Below are 22,319 nucleotides of genomic sequence, written 5' to 3'. Positions count from 1 at the left end.
AGCATAGTAAGAAAAAGTGCAGGACACAAAAAAAAAACAACACAGAATGTTCTTAAATTTGGAGACCTTCCTCATTTATGCCCAAAAATTAGCTTAAAAAATTCCTAAGGAACTATCGCCATTCTTTAAAAAATGATTGCAATGGCTCACCTACACCAGAGGATTGCATTGCCTGCTCATTAGAAGGCGTAAGAAGATAAAATTTAAAAATGTACCTGGAAAACCAACTCTCCTCCTCCAACAGAAAAATTAGACTGGAAGAGAAGTGAAAATTTTTCATCCATCACGGATTCAGTTCCTTTCTTCTCAGCTCGCTTAATCTTTTTCAACTGCATATTTCTGAAGAAGAAGATAAATAATTTGGAATAAGCAACTAAGAAAAACATTATGCATTTAACATGTTTTTTTATGGTAGACACTACTACAATGCTAAGTATCACCTCTATTAGCCAACGTGCCCACAGATAAACATTTTAACTTCACAGGGAGAGAAAAAAATTCTCAACGCGACAATTGAAAGAGACAAACAGCACACTCCCGATTATCCCAATGGCTAATGATGGGGAGAGACAGAACAAATGATCAGAAAACACAGATAACCCAAACTTTCACTTAAATGTCTTGCAATGTTCATAATTTACCTAAAACAAACAATATACTATTATTAATGCAGTTATTCTGTTATTTTAAAGTGCTTCCCAGGCTCAATGAGAGCTTTCTTCGCCAGTTCGCGATATTTTTAGCGACGATAACATAGTTGCACTCGTATTATTAATGTTCCATGAAAGGCCTGGATTCGAAAACCACTCATCCGTGGATGTGTTATCACGGACACAGAAAAGTGGTTTGCACGAATGCTTCAAAACCACTATTCGATGTTGAAAACTACACTGTCAGGCACCACGCCACGTGGTTGCGTCTCGCACAAGTTGCTGGGTTGCAACTGCTGCGGGACTTGTATCCATGATCATGGAGCGTGGTCGTGCACTGCAAGGCTTGGAAAACAGGAACACGGTGCTCCCGTGAATGCAGCTAGCGTGCGATCGCTTCCGTTTTACGAAGGGGATTCTAATGGAAACAATAAGCCCGGTTTACCCTAATATTAATGCAGTAATTCCGACGATTTTGCGTCAGATTTTATTTTTTTAATAAAGATCACAGAAAGAATTGAGCGAGAGTGAAAATCATACATGGATAATACTAGTGACGGGTCGATTCCAAAATTTTATCGATCCCGATTCCGATTCTACCGATACCGATTCCATCGATTCTGATGCCATAGGCTCCAAGAAAAATATCACTTAATTCCAGGCAACAAGAAAACCACTTTAAAAAATATTACTCTGTGAAAGAGTCAGTTGACAAAAGCATCTTTCATTTCATCACTATGTAATTAAAATATAATAGCTAAATTTCAAAACAGAACATACCTGAAAAGTGGTGTTGCATGACAAGTATTACTTAGGAATATTAGCACTCATGTTTAAATTTAAAATAAAAGTATCTCCTTTAATATCTATCTTTTATTGATAATATCTTATCATTATCAATAATGTCTCACAAATTTAGTCTCCTTTTACAGACTTTAAATTTTTGCTCAGAAAGCAAAGCATCTCCACTCTGTCAGGATAAAGCCTGTTGCATTTTACATCACATATTTTTCCTGCAGAACTAAATGTCTTTCACTGAACACAGTGGATGGCGGTATGGCAAGAAAGCTCTTCGCTAATACTTTCAGCCTTGAGTAGGAGATACAAGTCTTCCAGTATTTCCCAGGGAAGGAATTTGGTGGTGCATTCATCTCTGATGAATAAGCTTCACTTCAGCTTCAACAGAGTTTGCTATGGTGACTTTGGGTACTTTTCCAAATTCATCACTGTATCTTGACCATATACCTGTCACAGGCTCCCTAGTCTGCTTTTACTCCTTCGGTATATAATAGGGATTTCCAAGAAGCACTTTTTGATCTCGAGTCGAGTATGATAATTTCTGAACCAGGCAATACAGCAATGCATACTACAATATATTCTACTCCAATTTTCTATGATGAATGTCTAGCCTAATGTAAGAAGGAAAATATAATGAGGATCGTTGATGGTTATTGTCAGAAGTAGGAGATAAATGAAAATTAATGTGTCTTCAACGGTTCCATAGGGACAATTGAAATTAATTAACCCCAAGTAATATGTCGACCATATATATGTATCCAAACTACAAGGGAGAGCCCTGAGGATAGTAATTTTCACAGCTATAATAAAGATTACATACTACGTATATGAATCATGTAATATTTGGCCCTTTCAAATTCTCAAGCAGAAAAACCAATTATTCTACAAGCTCAGCCAGCAGGTTTTGACGTCTCCATGTTACAGTATTACTGCCTGCAGAAAATTGCCTTTTGCTACACACTTGTGTGACTGGGCAAGTACTTTCCTACCAAAATTGCAAGATTTCGGAGACTTTGGAATTTTTATTAAGAATTATATCAACGATTTTTTTGGACCTTGAATCTTCATGGAATTCAAGTGGTCGAAGCGAACGAACTATAGAACTAAACTTTAGCTTTGTAAAGTCAAAAAAATTCTATACTTCTCGCGTCATTTAATCAACCTTAAAATTTCTTGCTTTTTTTAAGTTCAAGAAAGAAACTAAATGCTACAAATGAATATCACATCGGCTGGACGTAGTAATAAAAAAGGCTAAAAGAGCCTTGCGGTGTGAAAACTCCCCCTTCTGCGCGACTAACCTTGGCAAAGGTGGAAAGGGAAAAAGGGTATCGGTTGTTGCCTTTCACCGAAACAGTTCATTTTTCTCTCTCTTAAGCATGCTGACTTAATCTCTTCACTTTACTTCAATCCACGAGCCATATTTCTTATGCGTGGGATGGTTCTGAAAAATATCCAATCCTTAGTATTTTCACTCGAGTAATATGCTAAATGGTCTAGTCGATCTATACATAATCCTTTTTAACTCAGTTTAGTGTTTTAAGTCAATGAAGGCGATTATCCATGCTTTAAATGACGATTTTCAAGACTTATATTTTTAAAAACTTGAAAAATCGGCCTTAGTTACCGAGCCTCATAGTTCCGCAGCGTGTAGCTCAGCCTTGACGCGCGATTGAAAAATCGCTCTTATTTCCTTCATTCGCAAACTTTTTTTTCCAAGATTTCTAATTAGTACTCTTTAGAAATCTCTACTTTATATTGTGGTTCAAATTTTCCGAGTTATATTTTTCGTAAACGAAAGATAATGTCTACTTTATGTTAAATTTCACGTGAAAAACGGGTCGGGCATTTTGCGTTGTAAAACCAGACAGATGAGAGCCAAAATCTTCAAAAGTCATTGAAAATATAGGCAAGTACCAGATCAAAGGAATATTGCGTTTTTTATTCCATACAACTCATACCAATGCATAACCATTTGGATAAATTCAAAGATTTTTTTGAGGAAAAACGATAGGTATCTCGCGTGGCATTGAAAAATTGGTCATGTTTGGGCCACTGTATCTCACTAAAGGTCCATATTTATGTAAAATGTCATATTAATCTATATCTGGTAATGATTTATGAGTATTTACGCTAAGTTTCAAGTCTCTATCCCCAAAAAGGTCATTTTGGACTTTATTCCAGCTTTTTCCCATTTCGGACCAGTGTGCGCCGGGTAGAAAGACGATCGGCCGCCGCGGCTGGCATAAAGGTATTCGGCGCCCACATCGACACCTATAGTGTATTCGGCAAGCTGAAACTACCAGGCCAAGGCATAAGAATGACTTATCGGCTTTAAAAACTGCATTATTACATGAGTTTCATGATAGCGCTTCCTGTCGGCAGATCGCTGGACCTACTAGACTCGAAACTACTAAACTGCTCGACTCGACATTCGTAATGCTACTCGAAAAGCTCGAGTCGAGTACCAACTACTCGACTCGACTTGAATTTTCGAGTACTCGCACATCTCTAGAAGATATGTGTTTTGTTACGATTACGTGGCGCGAAAATTCAAATGACTGTTGGAAACGCGGTCGTATATTTTGTTGTTTGAAGTACTACTGGAATCGGAATCGATTTTTCACCTTGCCAAGTACTCGTTTTTGATTCCGGTTCTTGGTCAAGAATCGAGGAATCGAAGAATCGAACCGACCCATCACTAGATAATATGCAACCTGGATAAACCGCAGCCGGATAATCTGGAGTCTACTATAATTGTCACCAAGCTAGGGCATTAGGCGTGATTATTGAGTCACTGCCTAAATTTAGATTCAAACCCATATAGCTTTAATCAAGCACAATGGCACAGCAATGAATTGATAGAAATTATTAAAACTAATAAAAATTATGCAAATTTTTGATCAGCTATGAAGACTAGAAAATGGAGTATTTTACAATTTGAATTAAACTTACCTGTAGCTGACAGAGAGTTGCCTGGTCGCCTGATGATATTCCATTGTTCCAGTGTTGTTTAGAATTTCACCACTTGCCTCGCCTTTGGCCATTTTGTCACTCTTCAGAAGAGCATTGGCTTGTGCCTCACTAATAATTGTAACTTTCACCTAGGTAAAATGAGAAGGGAATTGCCAAATTATCATACAAAATGGAAATTACAGCAAACTCCTGATTATACGGGCCAATGATTTGGAGAGGTAAAATGAGTAATTGGAAAACATGGGTAATCATGCAAACTTAAACTAAAATTTCTTGTAACGTTCATAATTTACATAAATGATAAAATAATAATGATAAATGGCAAATTAATCAAAACAATACATTATTATTTACGAACATAGTCTGCTATTTTCAATTGCTTCCTGGACACATTGGGAGTTTTCTTCACCCAACCACGAACTTTTTAGCAGTGATAACATGATCTTATATATACATATATTCCAGCAAACTGTCCACACAGGCAAGTGCCTGGCTGTGACTAATGCAATCTCGACTTCCTTCATCTCTGCTTCAACTTCTCCCACTGCCTTCACTTCTCCCATTCCCTTCCTCTCCGCTTTGACCTTGACTGGTCGTGGTGTATACATGCCTGAGTGCAACGAAATCCCTGGGTTCCCTGGGGCTGTATTCAACCTCATACAAGGCCACCGTAATAAATGCACATTTAAATGAAAAAAATACATTTACAGATCGTAGATAATATTTTTGTTAATTTATGATTGTTTAAAACCACTTAAATTAGTCGAGAGTTTTTTCTAGCCCCTCATCGTCTTCTACCTTGCTGGACCAAACACCCAATTAAACTTGAAACATTCCTTGTCGGCAAGTTAATACATGAATTCAGTTTTACGAAGGGGATTCTAATGGAAATATTAAGACTGTTATAGCCTTGCATTAAATTGCAAATATCGTCGTGTTTTTGCATCCAATTTTATTTTTATAAAGACATTAGAAAACAATAAATGAGTGTGAAACTTGAGCACAGGTAAACAGGAGTCTGCTGTACAGGCGGTCCTCGACTTTCGTACACTCGACTTTCGTACAATTCGCACTTTCGTACGTTCAAAATCGACACCTTTTACTTGACTTTCGTACGCTAAATTCGGACTTTCGGACGTTGGTTTGTAATTTTTTTTTAATTCCCGCGATGTTTATTGCGCATCCCAACATTCAATTGTTTCAAATGGCAGTATATGCGAACAATACGAACGTATTTAATAAAGGGAATTGTTAGTAGTTGACTCTAATTTAGGTGATTTATTTAGGAAAGAAACTGCCTGCTACAGGCTCCTTTATCAAGAGAAGAAGAAAGCCTTCATTGAAGATATTTTTCAAAAGAAGTTGACTAGACATCATCAAATGGCTTTCAATAAAACTAGTAAGATCTTCTTTCTAATTGTTATTTTTCGTTTCAGTGCTGTTTGATTCATGTACACCTTCAGCAACGATATTGCACGAAATATCACCCGAATTCCGTTTGTCTTTTGTCTTTTTTGAATAACATGCGAAATATACGCGATCACGAATATGTCACCTGCCAAATGTCGAATTTTGGTGTAAAAATTAAAAGGTATCCAGAGTGCGGGTTCAACAACTACATTTTATTATGCTTCTTGATATGTCTTTTTATTTATAGTGGACGTAATAAGTGGAATGTCAAACTAAACGCCGAGAGGAAGTTTCACTCGATGGCCTACGGAGTTCTTGTTTTTTTAAACTTTTATTTGCATTTTCTGCGTATTTTCGAAAGAAATTAGATGATTTGAGGAGTTTTATTAACATCATATTAAAATTAAGTCAATTGAAATGAATTCCGTGAAAAAAAAGGTTTTCGTACGTATTTTCCGCTCTTTGGGAACGTAACTCCTAATTAGTATGGAAGTCAATGGTTCGACTTTCGTACATTCGACTTTCGTACACATTTTCGGGAACCCATTGCGTACGAAAGTCGGGGACCGCCTGTATATTGTACAGAGACATTAATTAACAGTCACCAAGCTCATTTCCAAGCTGCACAATATTTGATCCCATGCCATGAAGATAATAAATTAGAGAAATAATTCTACCCATTACATGCAAAACAAAAAAAACACGACTTTACTTGCCTTTTTCAATATTCCCATAATAATAATTTCTATTCACACATACCCACGATTAACACCTCTTAACAACAAATGCATACCTATATAAGATCACAATTTTAAACAAGGCATACTTTGAAGATGCATATTCAAGTAATTACATACATAATTGAGTAATAAAGAGTTTCATGACATGCCCAGGTTTTTTGCCTACTTGCAAGCATCCCACCATTACTATGAAGACATAGGGATATTTGAAAACTTTTCACACAGTAAAGGTGAAAGTTCAGCACAGATTCTTATTTTTCCTTGGTTATGCATGGGATTTAATGTTTCAAAAAACTATATTTTTCTACAAGTTACATCTTTCAGGAATGGTAAATTATATTAAACGGAGACCTATATTTGAATATGAAAACCAAAAATGCATATTTTAAGTTTGAGTAGAGTGTAAATTAAAATTTTTAACCAGTATCTAAATATGAAAAAAACATACAATTCTAACATGATCAAATCCAAGAATTTTGCTAAGTTAACCAACTGTTGCCCAAACTTTGTTTAGGTATTTATGTAGGTGTAGCTAACTAGTAGAAGTGATAAGGTTTCCCTAAATATACTGAATAGAGATTTTTTTTCTACATTGGAAAAGTCTACAAAATATTGGGTTTTGGCATACACTTGGCACTTATGTTAATGTGTCGTAGGTACTTAAGACTTAGCCAATCAGAAACCAATTCTCACCTGAGGAGGAGTCATGTGCACATTCAGTTTCCCGCCAACAAGCAGTCGAACTGTAGCAGTGAATCGGGTATTGGTCTTCATTACTTGTGGCGGTTGCTTCTCGATAATAAAAGTGCTTTTGATGGAAAAAAGGAGAATAAATCACTTAGCATGAAAAACTAAATAGTCATGACAAATTCCAAATGGGATGAACAAATCAACCAGAATCAATTCAAGCAATACCTACCTAGTAACAAGTTGAGAAAGGAGTTGGGTGATTTGTGCATTAAGATTAGGTAAGAGGTTGACCATCCCTTCTTGATCCAATTTCAATTTCTGCTTTAAATGCTCAGCTTCTTTTATTTGCTGTCGATTTGACCATATTAACTCAGCCAAACACTCGCACCTAGAATAAAAATAAGACATTCACATAATCCAAAACCAATACCTTCAAGTTAAGATACCATCTGAACATTAAGTCTAAAAACGCAAATTAAGGAGGCATGGTGGCGAAGTGTCAGGAGGATTCGACACTCAACCCCAAGGCCAGAAGTTCAAATACTGGAGCTTCCAGAAAATAATTTTCAAAAATTATAAAATAAAATTCAAGGAAGACATCCTCATAGAATATTCGCAGGCGCAACAAGCTGCCGCCCCATCTACTCGCCTCCACCGGTGAGAGGCATCATTTACACCACAAGGAAAATTGGGTACTATAATTCAGCACTGCAGAAATTAGTTAGATTTGTCTTCGTACACGAGTACAATACATAAACAAAGATTTTTTAAAAATGCCATCCTTTTTTTACATTTGGCATTACATGATTCCTCATAGTAACTTATATTACAAGTTTTAAAAAATCGTTTTTTTTTACAGGGGGTCAGCTTATATTTATAAATCATCGGTGGCTAAATTGTCGGGGTATGCGTTACCTAAAATTTTAGATATTATGTGCTGCATTTAAGGAATAGACGACGCAGTGATAGTGCAGGTGTAAATGCCAACGTTGAGCCATTCCGAAGAAGAAATGTACAAGCAACTGGATGAGGTCCTACGAACAACCAACAGGAAGGAAAATCTGATGGCAATGAGAGATTGGAATGCGGTGGTCGAAGAGGGGAAAGATGGGGGAACAGTGAGTCCTCTACTTACAAACATTCACCCTCCAGTTTTTTGGTCCCATGAACTTCGTAATAATGAGAGTCCACTGTAACAGTTCTTTTGCCACGTGAAATTGAAAAATTGTAAATAAAACCACCCATATCCGATTTAAATGGAACAATATAACATACATCTGAAAGACCTTTCAAGGTAAAACTCAAGAGTGAAATAATAATAAATAGCCAATGTACAGCCCTTTATTTTGCTAACAGCAGCAATTAAAAGATAATATGTTCATGACTAAAGGAAATATTTCATTTTCTCCAATGTCTTCCAATTTGATTAACCCTTAATTTTATGCAAAATATTTTCCACACTATGAAGTAAAATGTTTCTGAGCACAAGGTAAAATTTATATACCATGACCACATTAATTATAACCTAGATTAAATGTTTTTCGATTATCTGGGCCTGGCCTTATATCGATAACCACGGATGGCCAAGAGGTGACTGTACTTCCATAAACAACAAAACATGACATTTAAAAACTGGCGGAGCATTTACCATTCCTGAATGGCATCCAGATTGCTGTTGAAAAGAGCACCGTTCCCAGCCAGCTGCTGCTCCCGTTTCCATCGAGTCAATTCCACATCCAACACTCTCGCTTGCAGTGCACTCAAGTGGTCAAATGTTTCCTTCAGCTTGTCGGCCAATGATAAACGCATCTGGATGAGACCAGCGACCTTGAAAAGAATGAAATGATCATAATAAATTTGGAGTAGAAGCCTTTATTCACAATTTTGCCGCAAAAAAACTATACAATGATACCACATGTTTTGGCTAGCTAAGCCGCCATCATTGGCAGGGTTGTTACAATATTCCTGTATTGAAATTCCCTGACAATAATCTTCATTTGCCATAGCTTTTTAAACTCTTCTTCCTATTACTACATGAAATTTTTTAAGATCAAGAGTGAATAGAATACAAATTTCTTTCAGAAATATATTCAAATTCTTTCAAACATGTATTTCTTTACAATGACTACATAGAAAAAGCTAAATTGTAAAATCAAATTGTAAAACTTAAAATTGATTCAAAGAAATCCCCTGATTCCATGAACGAAATTCTCTGACTATCCTCAGATCACCCAAGGTGGAATTTGGTGGTCAATTTCCAAGCGACTAACTGAAAAACAGCTATCATGGCACTTCAGAGGACTTCATTTGGTAAGGAAAAACACAACAATCACGTATAATCAAACACATAAACAGCCTGTGGTGATATGATTCTGAAGACCTTTAAATTTGTCTATTGATAGGATACCTTGCAGTAAGGAAGTCATCTTCGTTACTTCTTGATTGATCTCTAGATTAGTTGGGCCCCGATCCTTCGATATCGATGTCTGTTGGATATCAATGAGTTCACTCATACACCATAAACAAATTTACCTAACTTAAAGCAAACAATGGATCTTTTCTCATTTCATTAGATGTCCTGGGCCAACAATCTGCAGAATTTCATGGTCAATTTTGGAGCAAGTAAATGAAAAACAGCTCTCCGAATGTTTTAGACAACTATTTGCTAAGAAAAAACACAACATTCAGGTAAAGTCGAAAACATAAACAGCCCAATACCGCATAAAGTAAAACCTCTATCCAACAAAATTTTAGGGAGACCCCCCTTTATTTTGAAGTAACTGGCCCGGTCCCGTCTAGTGGACAATGCTCGCAAAAATCCTCTGGTAACGAGCCTTTCTACTTAAAAAGACTCCTTACAACTAAGTCTGTGCGTGGGCCAATAAAAAAAGCACCTCTCGAGAGTTCTCTCTTTTGCGATACTACTTCAAATTTTGTAAAAACTGCCCTCGAGCTGTGGTGGTGATGATGTATTACTATGAATAGTCAATTCAAATTTACTTATGCCCAGATATAAGTTTACAGGGAATAATATAATGGAAACTAACCTTTTGACTGAGAACCTGCTCCATTACATCCTTCTGTCTTCTTAGCTTGTCTAAATCTAAATTAGGCTGGTTGAGAAGTTGAGTTTGCAAGTGCTGAAGGTGTGCTAAGAAAGGAAAACAAATCAAACACATTAGTGCCACACTATTACAACTGCAACACCCACCATATTCCTCCAGAATAATAATATTTTAAGCTTTTGACTTCTTCAACAATCAGAAACCTTATACAAAAGAACACAACACAAAAATTTAGATTCCAATTTATCATTACTACTACAAATCACCCTCCACTTATTAAAAAAAAAAAAATATATTGAACCATAATGACGAAAATTGATGAGGAACCCCAGCACTCAGTTACAAATGAAGTGATACACATATTTTATTGAATAATTAAATCACTCACGCCAGATATACTATCTATTTCGGGAAATGTCTTCCAAAATTTTAACATCACTACATAGGTAACTCTGATAGAATTTTCAAGTCATATGGGGACATCAAAAGTTTTAATAATTTAACCAAGTAGATATTTCATTCGCCGATAAAATAGAAAAACAGAACTTTACATTAGCAAGCACACCATTTTTATCTGTGGTGGTACCTAAAGACACGAATTACATATTAAATTACGTAAGGGAAGAATTTGGGAAAGGAGGATATATTAATTGACAGATCCTCAACAAAAGGGCAAAACAGGAGGAAACACAATCCTGGAATGCAGAAATGGGGTTGACAGTACATAGTAATTTACCTTTGAGCTTAAAACATTCGTGGTACTGAAGCGAGAATGTCTCCTGCTCCTGTTCCATTTTTCTCAGGTCCTCTCCTGTGTCATGGGTTCGGCGTCGAAGGTATTCAACCTGCTGAGCTATCTCAGCCCCAGAATCTGCCTGCGTAGGCACCATTCCCATTCCGTGGTTGTTGGGGGTGCCTTGGGCCATTGCCCCATTTCCACCAGGTTGGCCTCCAGCCTGAGGTGGTACATTTGGGAACAAAGGAGCCTAAAGAATTTCAAAATAACAAATCGTTTCTACTTGTTGCATACTAAAGCTTGGTCAAAACAGCAGGCAATAATTCTAGAAAAATATGTTCATTCCTTGCTACAGCAAAAAATTATCAAACTGATTATATCAAAACAAAAGTATAAACATCGATTCTCTCAATCAACATACTTTAAAATAACTAAGCTGGGGTGCAATATGTTACAGAGGTGACATTTACATAACCACAACATAATTCGAGAGAAATATACAAATGCAATCTTGTCCCACAGATTTGGGTTAACTTGGGGTGAAAGATCTGAGGATGTTAAATGGTGACCCAACCATAATATTGCCCCTAAAATCCTATACGGGAGAACCTCAGTTGAACAACCTTCACTTGTACACCTCTCTTAGATGTTTGACGAGAGTGGGTTTACCAGGCATAAGTACGATCATGTTTATCGGAAGTCTCTATCAACAGTACAGCATCCAGTTGTACAAATTTCCCCGTTGTAAGGCACAAAAAGCCTGACCACACTAAGCTATTTGCACATAAATCAATCTTAGTTAAACATATACTCCACCAATCTGCTGACAGAAATCTTGCACACACCACGGAGTAGGCTTTTAGCATACTGTCTCTAAAATTGACTTTGAAAATGTATTGAGGCAGCAGTTGATACCAATGTTGGCAATGCACTTGAAAACTAGCAGTCTATCTCACATGACTTTCAGTACGCAGAATACGTAAGATTTGACCTTTCAGTTTTTGGAAAACTCACAATTGATGAAATTGTGAAGGATCTTTCTGTCGCAGACGAAGATTCATTATGACAAAGAGCAAAGAGAAGAACTTATAATCCCAACTTCAGCAGAATCTGCCTGTGCATACAACATGGCCACATGTTTCTTAAAGTCCATATTCTTATACATATTACGACACAGTATGGTCATGTTTGGTACAGCGCTCAATCCATAGTCAACAGCTTTAATCAAAGCCTTTTTTGAAAAGCCAAACCTCACTCTTTACGCATTTAAAGAATCAAATTTTTTTATCTTTAACGATTTAGGATAGAATATAATTCATTTTACGAAAGAGCAAAACAAAGTTTATTGTCTGCCTTTATGCCAAAGAAGCACTCAAACTATGTTTCTTTTCTTTAATTTGTGATTTCAACAAAAAAATGCATCAACTTGTATTGTATTAGAATGCAAAAATGTGGTGTGGTAGGATTCAGTAAATCATTTTTCATTTAAGTAAATCATTTTTCATTTACTCATAAACTACATTTTAAAACGGGATTATATTTTGCCATTTGAGCTCTCTTAACTATGGTGAATAGGCTTCCTAAAGCAAGGTTTCTCATCTATACAAAATTTTTTCTAAGCATCTCGATCATTTTACAAATGAGGTTCCTCTGCTACAACAAGTTACTCATTAATTAACGCCAATTGCATTAAAAAATATATTTCATTTCAAAAGAGCAAAAAGATAGCTACTACATAAAAGCAAATGTTATATCCGTTATGTATGATACAACTCCCATCAATAAAATAACAAACAATTGATAAGCATAAAATTATATAAGCAAGTTCTCAGTAACTCTAAAATATAAAGCAACTAAAATTCTATCAAAACAAATAGAAGATGTAATTTTCATGCATGTCAATAATAGTACACAAAATAACACAAAGGCTGATTAAGCTGGTCACTTTCAAATTCATCATATAAGAAATTTAAACAAGGCTTACTAATTTCATTCACTAAATACAATTAAAGAATATATATTATTTTTCGGGCAAATATTGCAAGAATTTTGTTTTGAAATATGTAAACAACATGCTCTTTCACATTCAAGTAAAATAAATATCAAACAATTTAGGCCTTCAAAGAAATCAAAAGTTCAGAGATTCCTCTGCCTGACATGCTTAGCACAGCTGCCTTAAACTAATATTTCAATTAAAATGCTTAACATGGATTTAAATGCAGCAGGTTCAAACCACAGTCTGGGTGAATGATTTGATTTTTAAAGATACATAGTCAGCTAAGAAAGACACAATAGGCCTCATCAAGATGGATGAACTTACCTGTCGTACAAGTTCCATTTCTGTATTCAAACAATGACGCACGAGGCGGAAGAGACTCATTGGATCATGGGCATATTTTACCTGAAACAGCAACAAAGTTTAAAAAATACAAACACAACAAGAACTAAGATGTCTGGGCTTGCTTCAAAAGAGGCACATTTTGCAAAGATCACCAACTGCCTCAAAGCAATATGGTCATTAATCATAACAAATTGAAAATGAAATTGATAACAGAGTAAAAATCAAACTAAGGGTGACAAACTTAAAAAAAATTCAAGTGAATATGTAATACGCAAGAAACTTGGTAAAACAAAGAAACTACAAAAAAGGAATTTAAACAGTGACGACTGAATATATGATTCAAATGCTATCATACCCTAATGTTATTGGCAGCTTCAATCAGTTTGAGCTTTGTCAGGAAAAGAACTTCATTATTCATGGAATTTGCCTTGGCTTCAATTTCCTGCACCAGAGATCCCACCATGCCGCTCACCCATGCTTCATGCTGGGGATTGTCAGGATCCACTTCAGTCCTAAAACAAAACCATGAAATTAATGTTGCAACTGCTCCCAAAACAATCAGCTTATCAAAGTAAATTAAAATCCAATTAAAACTACGTTATCATTAAAATTACACTAATAAATGAATAAAATGAGATAAAATTAAAATGGCAAGTAAGATTTGCAGATGGTGTTTTGAAATTAAGTGACATATTGGAATCTTTATCTACAAAATAAAAAAAGAGATATTCAAAATACAGCCCAAAGACGGCAATCATTAATTTACTACTTGGAACTAAAGATACAGGCTACAACAGGGTTCTGCTTTGGGTTTACAAGAAGTCAAGATGTGCATAAAGTATGACAAACCATTTTCCATACATAACATTTGCAATTCAATAAAATAGTCCTGCATTTTTTAACATGAATCCAAAATAATTTTAAAAGATAAGAGCTTGTCTGTATTAATAAGGGAAAGTTCAAGAGAGCAAATTCATACCACATTTTCTCTTCAATCCATCCAGCCAAAAAATGGCGGACCTCAATGGGAAAATGCTCCCCATAGATGGCACGAACTTGCTGCAAAGCTTCCTCAGGAAGCCGCTGTGCTTTGGCCCACAGAGACATTGTGGCTATTTATTTCTATATCCTAAAAAAATAATGAAAATGGAAAATATTTACACCGATACCATCAATAAATTATAACTTTCAAAGCAATTATTACATTGGTTCTTTTTTGCAATGTTTTGCAATAGGTTATATCTCCATAACTGGTATTTCTCCTGTTTGTGAAAGACCTCATTTTTCATTAAAATTTTTTCGAAACAATTTCATAAACAAAAGGAGAGAATAAAAATCTGAAGGAAAACATCATTCTAGTAGGTAGTTTTTATGGCCACAATCATTTTTTAAAAATGCACAAAATAAATTAAATTTACACAATTAATGCCATAACTATTACGCTATTATTAAATTGATTGAAAGGGTATATTTGTTTTTGTAATTAGTCTGATGTTGACACTACAGTAGACTCTCGTTAATACGAACAATGTTATTACGAAGCAAATCGTTGGCCCCGACAAAAAGGCGTATCCAAGCTATAGGAAAAGAAACGTTATTACGAAATTTTCGTTACTACAAAATTACAAACCTCAGTCCTGGTCCCGGCAGTTACAAAATGAACTTCATTACGAAGATCCATGAATAAGTAACAGCATTTAGGTGGATATACACAACGCCAAGTTTTAATATTTGTGCCACTTGAAGTTCTTCTCGTGTGATGTGCCCTAGAGCATCAATTATGGTTCTTTCTTCAGTAAAAGATAATCCAGTATGCACGCAACATCACATAATAAACTTTTCGCCAGGGTTAATGAACACTTTGGTTACCGGTCTTCCATTCACAGGTTTGATCAGTGAGTCCTCATGACACACGGACCAATAATTACTCCTCGAATATACGTGTGCAGATAAATGCATGGACTACGCCTGCATGTTACTGATCTTGAAACATTACCGGCAATTCGATTTTTCTTTTGATTGTTCAATCTTAGTTTTGCAATCAAGTTTGAGAGATTTTTTTGGTTTTATGACAAAATTCACAGCTTGTTCCAGGTTTCTTCACGGTCAACAAAATTCACAGTTTTAAGGTTTTCCCAGCTGAGTGGGAGCCCTGCAGCTAGATCAGTTCATCACAATCGTGAGTTAGCAGGACATTGTTGCATTCTGCAGGAGATCCATACTCCTCAATGCCTTGCATACAGTCTGGTCAGCGAGAGTTGTCCGATGATAGTGCAAAAGAAGCAATGGAGAACCCTTTGATAGCACGGTTTGCTGCCAATCGCTGTCCCCCAAAATGCACCTCACACCCTCGCCCAGTCATAAAATGCTGTCGCATGCATATGGAGCACCGAAATAAGCATGAACCACCAAAACAATCCCTTTCTTCGAATCTCCAAAACAAGGGATTTTTCATATTGGTCCTTCACGCTCGTTGTCCCTTCCGGCTCCTTTCTTCACGCAACCCTTTTGTTTACAAGTGATGTAGGCGTTTCGCTTGCTAACGTGGTAACCTTGCACCCTACCCCAAACTAGACCCTTCTGCCTGTCATCGGACAACTCTTGGCGGCTGGACTGTAGGTTTAACAACTTACGAACAAGGTCTCGGAACACATCTAGTTTGCATATCACGGACTAAATGGTTTCGAGAATCATGCTGCATTCTTCCATTGAGAAACTGAAACGAATTTTCTTGTTTTTATGTATTTGCACATAATTTTACCGCATATATTATGCACTGTTTTTTTCAACGATTTCTATAGGAAACGTTCATACCAACTTGGTTATTACGAACCTCCGGTTTTCCGGTTCTGAGAACTTCGCAATAATGAGAGTCTAATGTACAGCCCAGATGATGGTTTTAATGAAAACTGAAGCATTGGCTAATTAAAGGAATTATGCATAGTAAATTTAATGCATGGCTTGGGGGATGGGATTGAATGATGCTCACCTTGCTTATTTTAAGTCTCGCCTCGGCACCCCCTTTCCCCTTCCCTTCAGTGGGTGGGAAGGGGGGAGGATTCTTGACGAAGCCTCTGTCCTCGGGACAGATATAAGGGGAGCACCCAGGCACCTTCTCACTTCACTCCAGTGGGCCTTCAGGGAAGTGTCCAACTGCCTTCCAGCTTACTGAGTCAAATCTGAGAGATGACAAGAAGACCAACCATTGAATTAACACACAGGCAAACCCATTTCTCTTCTGAAAATAAGAATACTTTCCAGGACTCATTCCACATTTCAGTCTAATCCATCCACAGTCGATTCCACTTTTTTTATTACAATTCTTTCAAATCGATTCCCGATTCCATCGATTCTGTTTCATACTAAAATGTGGGTAATTGATTTGGCAGTAGCATTCCTGTCATTAAAATTTAGGAAATGAAAATAACAAAGACAAGAGGTCCACAAAGTAAGTATTGTTATTATTATAGTAATCTACTGATTAAGGTAGGTTCCATGGAGTATACGTATATTTATTAAAAATTGCGAATTAGTATTTTGTAATATATCCTCAGATTTATTAAAATAATTAAATAAAGATAAACAAAGGTGTCGTACTGCCCACTAATTTTATTTATAAAAGCTTACAACACATGTTTTGATTGCTATACAATCATCATCAGATACCTGATAAAAATAAAATTAGTAGGCGATACTATATCTTTCTCACTCGATATGTTGTTCAGCGATATCTCTCCGCAAAAAAAAAGTTGACTAGAAAGTAATAAACATACTATTTCAGACAAATTTTTAACTTAAAAAATTACGGTGCTCAATGGCTCAGGTGTGTGGCGACCTTTATGCAACAAGCTATTTTCAAACTATGTATTTATCTTCCTAGAATCGATGTAATCGGAATCGACTTAAGGCGATCGATTGTCGATTCAGATTCCATGCCCGAGAATCAGTGGAATCGAGAATCGATATTTGGAATCAACTCATCCCTAATTTTCTCCCTTTGTTTCTTCCCTCAATTATAATTCTCATATCATCACTGTGTCTTATGGCACCGCCTATACTAAGTGCCTCTTGTTGTCACATTGTGCTCCTCAGTTCCCTTACTGATTTGATTACGTAGTGGATATACCTACTCATTTCTCACTCTGCCACTTCATTCGATCTTCAGTACCGACCTCCAGCACTATGTCTTAAAGGATATTATTCTTTTCCGATTAGCTTTTCCAACAGTCTATATTTCTAATCCATGGAATGCCAGAGACTGCAATTTAATTTCACTACTAACATACCTATTTTGCCAAAGCACCAGCTAGCTTCATCGAGTTTTTTCCCCATCATTTCTACTCACCTACCGTCTTACATAACAGGGCATTAAAAATTCTCTTAACATCTTTCCTCTACTATTCCAGGTAAATATTGTCATTTCCAATCGTTTCCTCTCAGTTTTACCCAGCCACTTTTGATTGAAATTTATATGAAACCAATGTACGAACAGTATTACTGTCATAATTTATCCTGTGAGAAAGTAAACATAAGATAAAGTAGAGCAACAAGTAAAGAAACAATCCAGCACTGTGCTGAGCCACGCAGAAGGATGACAATGGCATCCTCTGTCTATGAGTCACTAAGGACGAATATTGGTGATCCTACATTCATCTCAATTTGATTTGCTCCTGATTCGAGTGACTAATCAAATACAACACTAATTGCTAGCATCAATCACAATTTTGATCTTATCTACTCTAGTCCATTCGTATATAATAGCTCTTGTATGACAGAGTACAAAGAAATATAAATTAAAGCAATATCGAATACATAGTTAAATTTAAGTGGTTATAAAAATATTTTCATTGCTTTTCCCATTTTTCCCTTTGATTTTATATCTAATATGATGAGCACAAATCTTTCACTTAAAATTGGTAACTAACTTCATGAAGAATTTCTATGCAACAGTATTTGTTTAGAAAAAAAGTAATTTAAATTACTCAAAATAGAAGATTATTCTTGAAGTTGAAACTTAAATTTCCATTTCACAAAACCACAACAAATATTTCAAACATTCACATAAATGCGATGGTGGTTGGAGTAACATGGTGAAACTCCTTCATGATGCACAAAGGTTAAGAAAACACTTAGCTGTTTCACAAAATAAAATATATTGCGACCGGTTTCGATACAGCGTATCATCATCTGGCCATTCTTAACCTTTGTGCATCAAACATTCACGAGAAAAAAATAAAAAACATAGCAGCATTTCATTCCACCAAAAAATGTTTAGGTGTAACGCAATTAGACATTGGCTCTTGATATCTTGTATGATGTGAGGCACTATAAGGTGGAAGTTCTTAACCATTTCACTGCTGTGAACGTACCTAGTACGTTCGCACGGCAGACTGCTGTGAGCATACTTTTTCTTCCTCCTTGCCATGCGCTCAGCACTTTGCCAAAGCACACTGAAAGGTTGCTAATCCAAGACCCTTTCCTCGACAAGCTCACCCTCGCTGGGCCCTCTCTTTGACCCTCCTAGTGGGGGGCCTCCCTCCCCAAAAGTGACTGCTCTGACTGCATTTTGATAATCTATCAATCAGTTCGATCATCAAAAAATGACTGTTTGCATCGCACTCCTGCCAATCAAGCAGTCAAGTACGTCTTTGAACCGTATTTCTGCAATGAAAAGTAAGGATTTTGTTAACTTTGCTGAAATGGCCATTTTCCAGTGGTCTGCAGCCACGTTTTTAGTAAAGTTAACAAAATCGTTATTTTTCATCGCAAAAAAACTGTTCAAAGACATTCTTGATTGGTAGGAATGCGATGCAAACAATCAGGTTTTGATGATCCGATTGATTGATAGATTTTCAAAATGCAATCAGAGCTGTTACTTTTGGGGAGGGAGGCCCCCAGCTCGGAGGGTCACAGAGAGGGCCCAGAGAGGGTGAGCTCGTCGAGGAAAGGGTCCCGGATTAGCGACCTTTTGGAGGGTGTACCACGCCCATCCTGGAGGTACTTGCTCCAAGGCTCCACGAAACGCATTCTAACCTTTTCGCCGCATGTGAGGAGAAGGTTTTCGGAGATTGAACAGCAGTGAAAGGGTTAATATTAGTAAAATTAGACATTGTAATATTTCTACTGATTTTTATTATGACACTATGCATTTCGTCGTTACAAATAACATTATCAAGTGTCATCTTTAACACTTGATAACAATGTTTGCAATGACGAAATGCATAGTGTCATAATAAAACTCAGTGGAAACATTGCAATGTCTAAATTTACTAATATTGGCTCTTTAATTAACTTCACATCCATAACTACTTAACCACACACTGCTAATTTTTCATCATAAGCTACAATGCAATATGGGAATCAAAAAAAGCCCTTCCTACGTTATGAGGCCTGATGCCTTCCCAGGGTACCAATCAACTGGATGTATTTTTTGGAATTTCAACCAGGTCCAAGCAACCAATGGTTTCAGGTCTAATTTGAGTCTCAAATTGTTAGCATTAGACGACCAACTAACTTGATTGAAATCCTAGGAAAAGCACTCTCATTTTGAAAACATAGCACCACTAAAGCTGCACATCATTCAAACTAATCTGATAGCTCTTTGTCTAAATCTTTCTTAAACTTCACCCCTCTGGACTTAATGAGGAATACTCAACAAATGAACACTAGCATGCAAAAACAATGAAGAGTTACATAAAATTCAACACCACAACCAACAACCTAATACGCAAATCATTACCTCTCATGAGCATACTCAACAAGAGATATTATCTCCCCATTTGTAACCCAACTACAGCAACAAAAATTGACCACTACAGGGTAATGGATAAATGATATTTCGCGAGCTTAAAAATCACAAGCTGGCAAATTCTGTGTCTGTTAGTAAAACATGACCAGGGAAATCACGTACACTATCAAACAAGCATACAGCAAAAAATTTACCAGGAGGTTGAAAGCCTATATATTTCTTCATGAGCGGGCTAACTTGAATATAATGCGAGTGTTACCAAATTGTCATTAGTGGACTAGCCACAAGTATATCAGTGGTCCATGGTGATTTTAATTAGCAAGCCAGTTGCTCTGAAAAAGTGGACAGTTTTGTGAGTGGCAATAATCATCACACTATCGGGCTTGCCAGCTTCTAAACTCAATATCTTATAGCTTTTAAAACCGTTCCATGTAATCAACCATTTGAAATGTCAGGAAGCTTCACCCAAAAAATAACCAACCATTAACAATTACAACGTATATAAACCATGTAAATATTACCTTGGGAAGTGGAGCATTCCAATCTTTCAATACAGGATGAAATCGAACGGGTTAAATTACGACCCCAGGGATATAAGCCTTTCCATTTCACAATGATACCCAAACCAGTATTTGTGCTCATTCTAATGCTTCATGAACATCTAAATGGTCATTTTAAGAACACAAGCGTGTGTCTTGTAACAGAGACCAAGATAAAAATAACGAAATTCCGCGACACATTTTCCGTGATAATAGCACGGTCGTCTACGTCGATAAATGTGCTATGATATTGAAGTGAGAAATATAAATTTGTTCTCAACTAATATCTGATATCGTCTTCTAACACGGGAGATAACAAAATATGAAATCGTTAATTTCAACGCAAAAGATTGAAATAGTCAACCATTGATCCAAGATAGTACCTTTAAAATGATTTTAATACCATTCATAATTAATAAAATTTTCCGGGAAACATTCGAGGAAAGAAGGGTCGCAAAAAATTCCCAGCATTCACTAATCAAGTAAGAGATCCCCGAAAAAATAAAAAAAGATTTAAATAAAACAAAACAAAAATACTCCAAATTAATACATTCATAAAAAGCTTGTTACTATTTAACAAACTTAAATCTTATCTGATAATGTGGGCAATACTGGCTATCACGGCAGAATTAAAAACACACATGCCGATTATAACCTTAAACATGTAAACAACTTGCAGACCATAGGTTAATAAATTCCAATTTTAAACAAAACGCTTAGGCATTAAGAAACTAGACAAAAAATTCAACAGAGCATTAAGAAACCAAAAATGAGACAAAACTACTGCATAGTAAACGTGGTCACCGATAATGCCTTTGCAAATATCATCTATTTACATTTCGCGAAAACAAACAATTGGCCAGAAAGTAGGAATATTCATATGTATCACATTACATAGAAAATAAGGTATTACTGAAAGAATACTTTGGCTATTCAGGGAACAAAATTAGTAAAATTATTCCCTCGCAAGCTGAAAACAAACATGGGTGAAATTCGCAACTTGGAGGGCATTGTGTGTGACAATTAGAGACTTGAATTCTCCTGTGCAAGATAACAAAAGTGCGCAACACGTGGTTTTCAACCACTAGTACTCACCCTTCAATCAAAGTCTAGAAATACGAGAAGGTATGTGATTCCAGGCTTCACTTCCCTTTATAAAATTCACAGGACGCCACAGCCCATGGATATATAACTCTGAAGATCTTCGCTCTCGAACTCTTCTCGGAATTCTCCCTTACAAGGAAATGTGATGTCACGTGGGTCACGTGATAGGCGCAAGCGCAGATAAGCGTATGATACGTTAGAGGAACGAAATATGAATAGCTCATTGGTCGCCAACGTCTCATTTTCCTTGTACTGTGTCAAAAATCATGACATTTATATCAATCTCCCTCTCCCATATAAGTTCACATCGATTTGAGTTTGAATTCTAATAATAAAAATTGGCCTTTTAATGACCTATACCCTGTATTCAGCCTGCAGGAAGAGATGGAAAATTATCTTTTGTGTATTAGGATCTCAACTCAAGGGAAAATACCTCTTTCAGTCGCTGCTGCGAATTAATAAGTTACATTAAAAAACTGTAAAAAAATCAGAGTCTCAGCATTAAACACATTTTACGTTAGGAAA

General features: G+C 36.3%; 1 protein-coding gene across 5 annotated transcripts in view; it reads right to left on the bottom strand.

The window, feature by feature from the left end:
- LOC124163999 (signal transducer and activator of transcription 5B) overlaps window positions 1-21,920 on the bottom strand; it is a 73,171-nt gene extending 51,251 nt beyond the window's left edge. For 3 of the 5 annotated variants that reach the window (XM_046541143.1, XM_046541147.1, XM_046541146.1), the window contains exons 1-12: window positions 21,786-21,920; window positions 16,393-16,582; window positions 14,383-14,532; window positions 13,759-13,915; window positions 13,383-13,463; window positions 11,063-11,312; window positions 10,309-10,412; window positions 8,910-9,088; window positions 7,491-7,649; window positions 7,265-7,379; window positions 4,401-4,549; window positions 216-339 (exon numbers count right to left, since the gene is read on the bottom strand). In XM_046541143.1, coding sequence (XP_046397099.1) covers window positions 216-339; window positions 4,401-4,549; window positions 7,265-7,379; window positions 7,491-7,649; window positions 8,910-9,088; window positions 10,309-10,412; window positions 11,063-11,312; window positions 13,383-13,463; window positions 13,759-13,915; window positions 14,383-14,510 — 1,446 coding nt within the window. In that variant the 5' untranslated portion in view covers window positions 14,511-14,532; window positions 16,393-16,582; window positions 21,786-21,920. The remainder of the gene's footprint in view (window positions 1-215; window positions 340-4,400; window positions 4,550-7,264; window positions 7,380-7,490; window positions 7,650-8,909; window positions 9,089-10,308; window positions 10,413-11,062; window positions 11,313-13,382; window positions 13,464-13,758; window positions 13,916-14,382; window positions 14,533-16,392; window positions 16,583-21,785) is intronic. The other 2 variants (XM_046541144.1, XM_046541148.1) reach the window with 1 other exon arrangement.
- Between the last annotated feature and the right edge of the window lie 399 nt (window positions 21,921-22,319).

Source organism: Ischnura elegans, chromosome 8, assembly GCF_921293095.1.
Source record: "Ischnura elegans chromosome 8, ioIscEleg1.1, whole genome shotgun sequence".
NCBI lineage: Eukaryota > Metazoa > Arthropoda > Insecta > Odonata > Coenagrionidae > Ischnura > Ischnura elegans.
The sequence above is the reverse complement of the archived record's forward strand: the minus strand, read 5'-3'. Positions and strand labels throughout refer to the sequence as shown.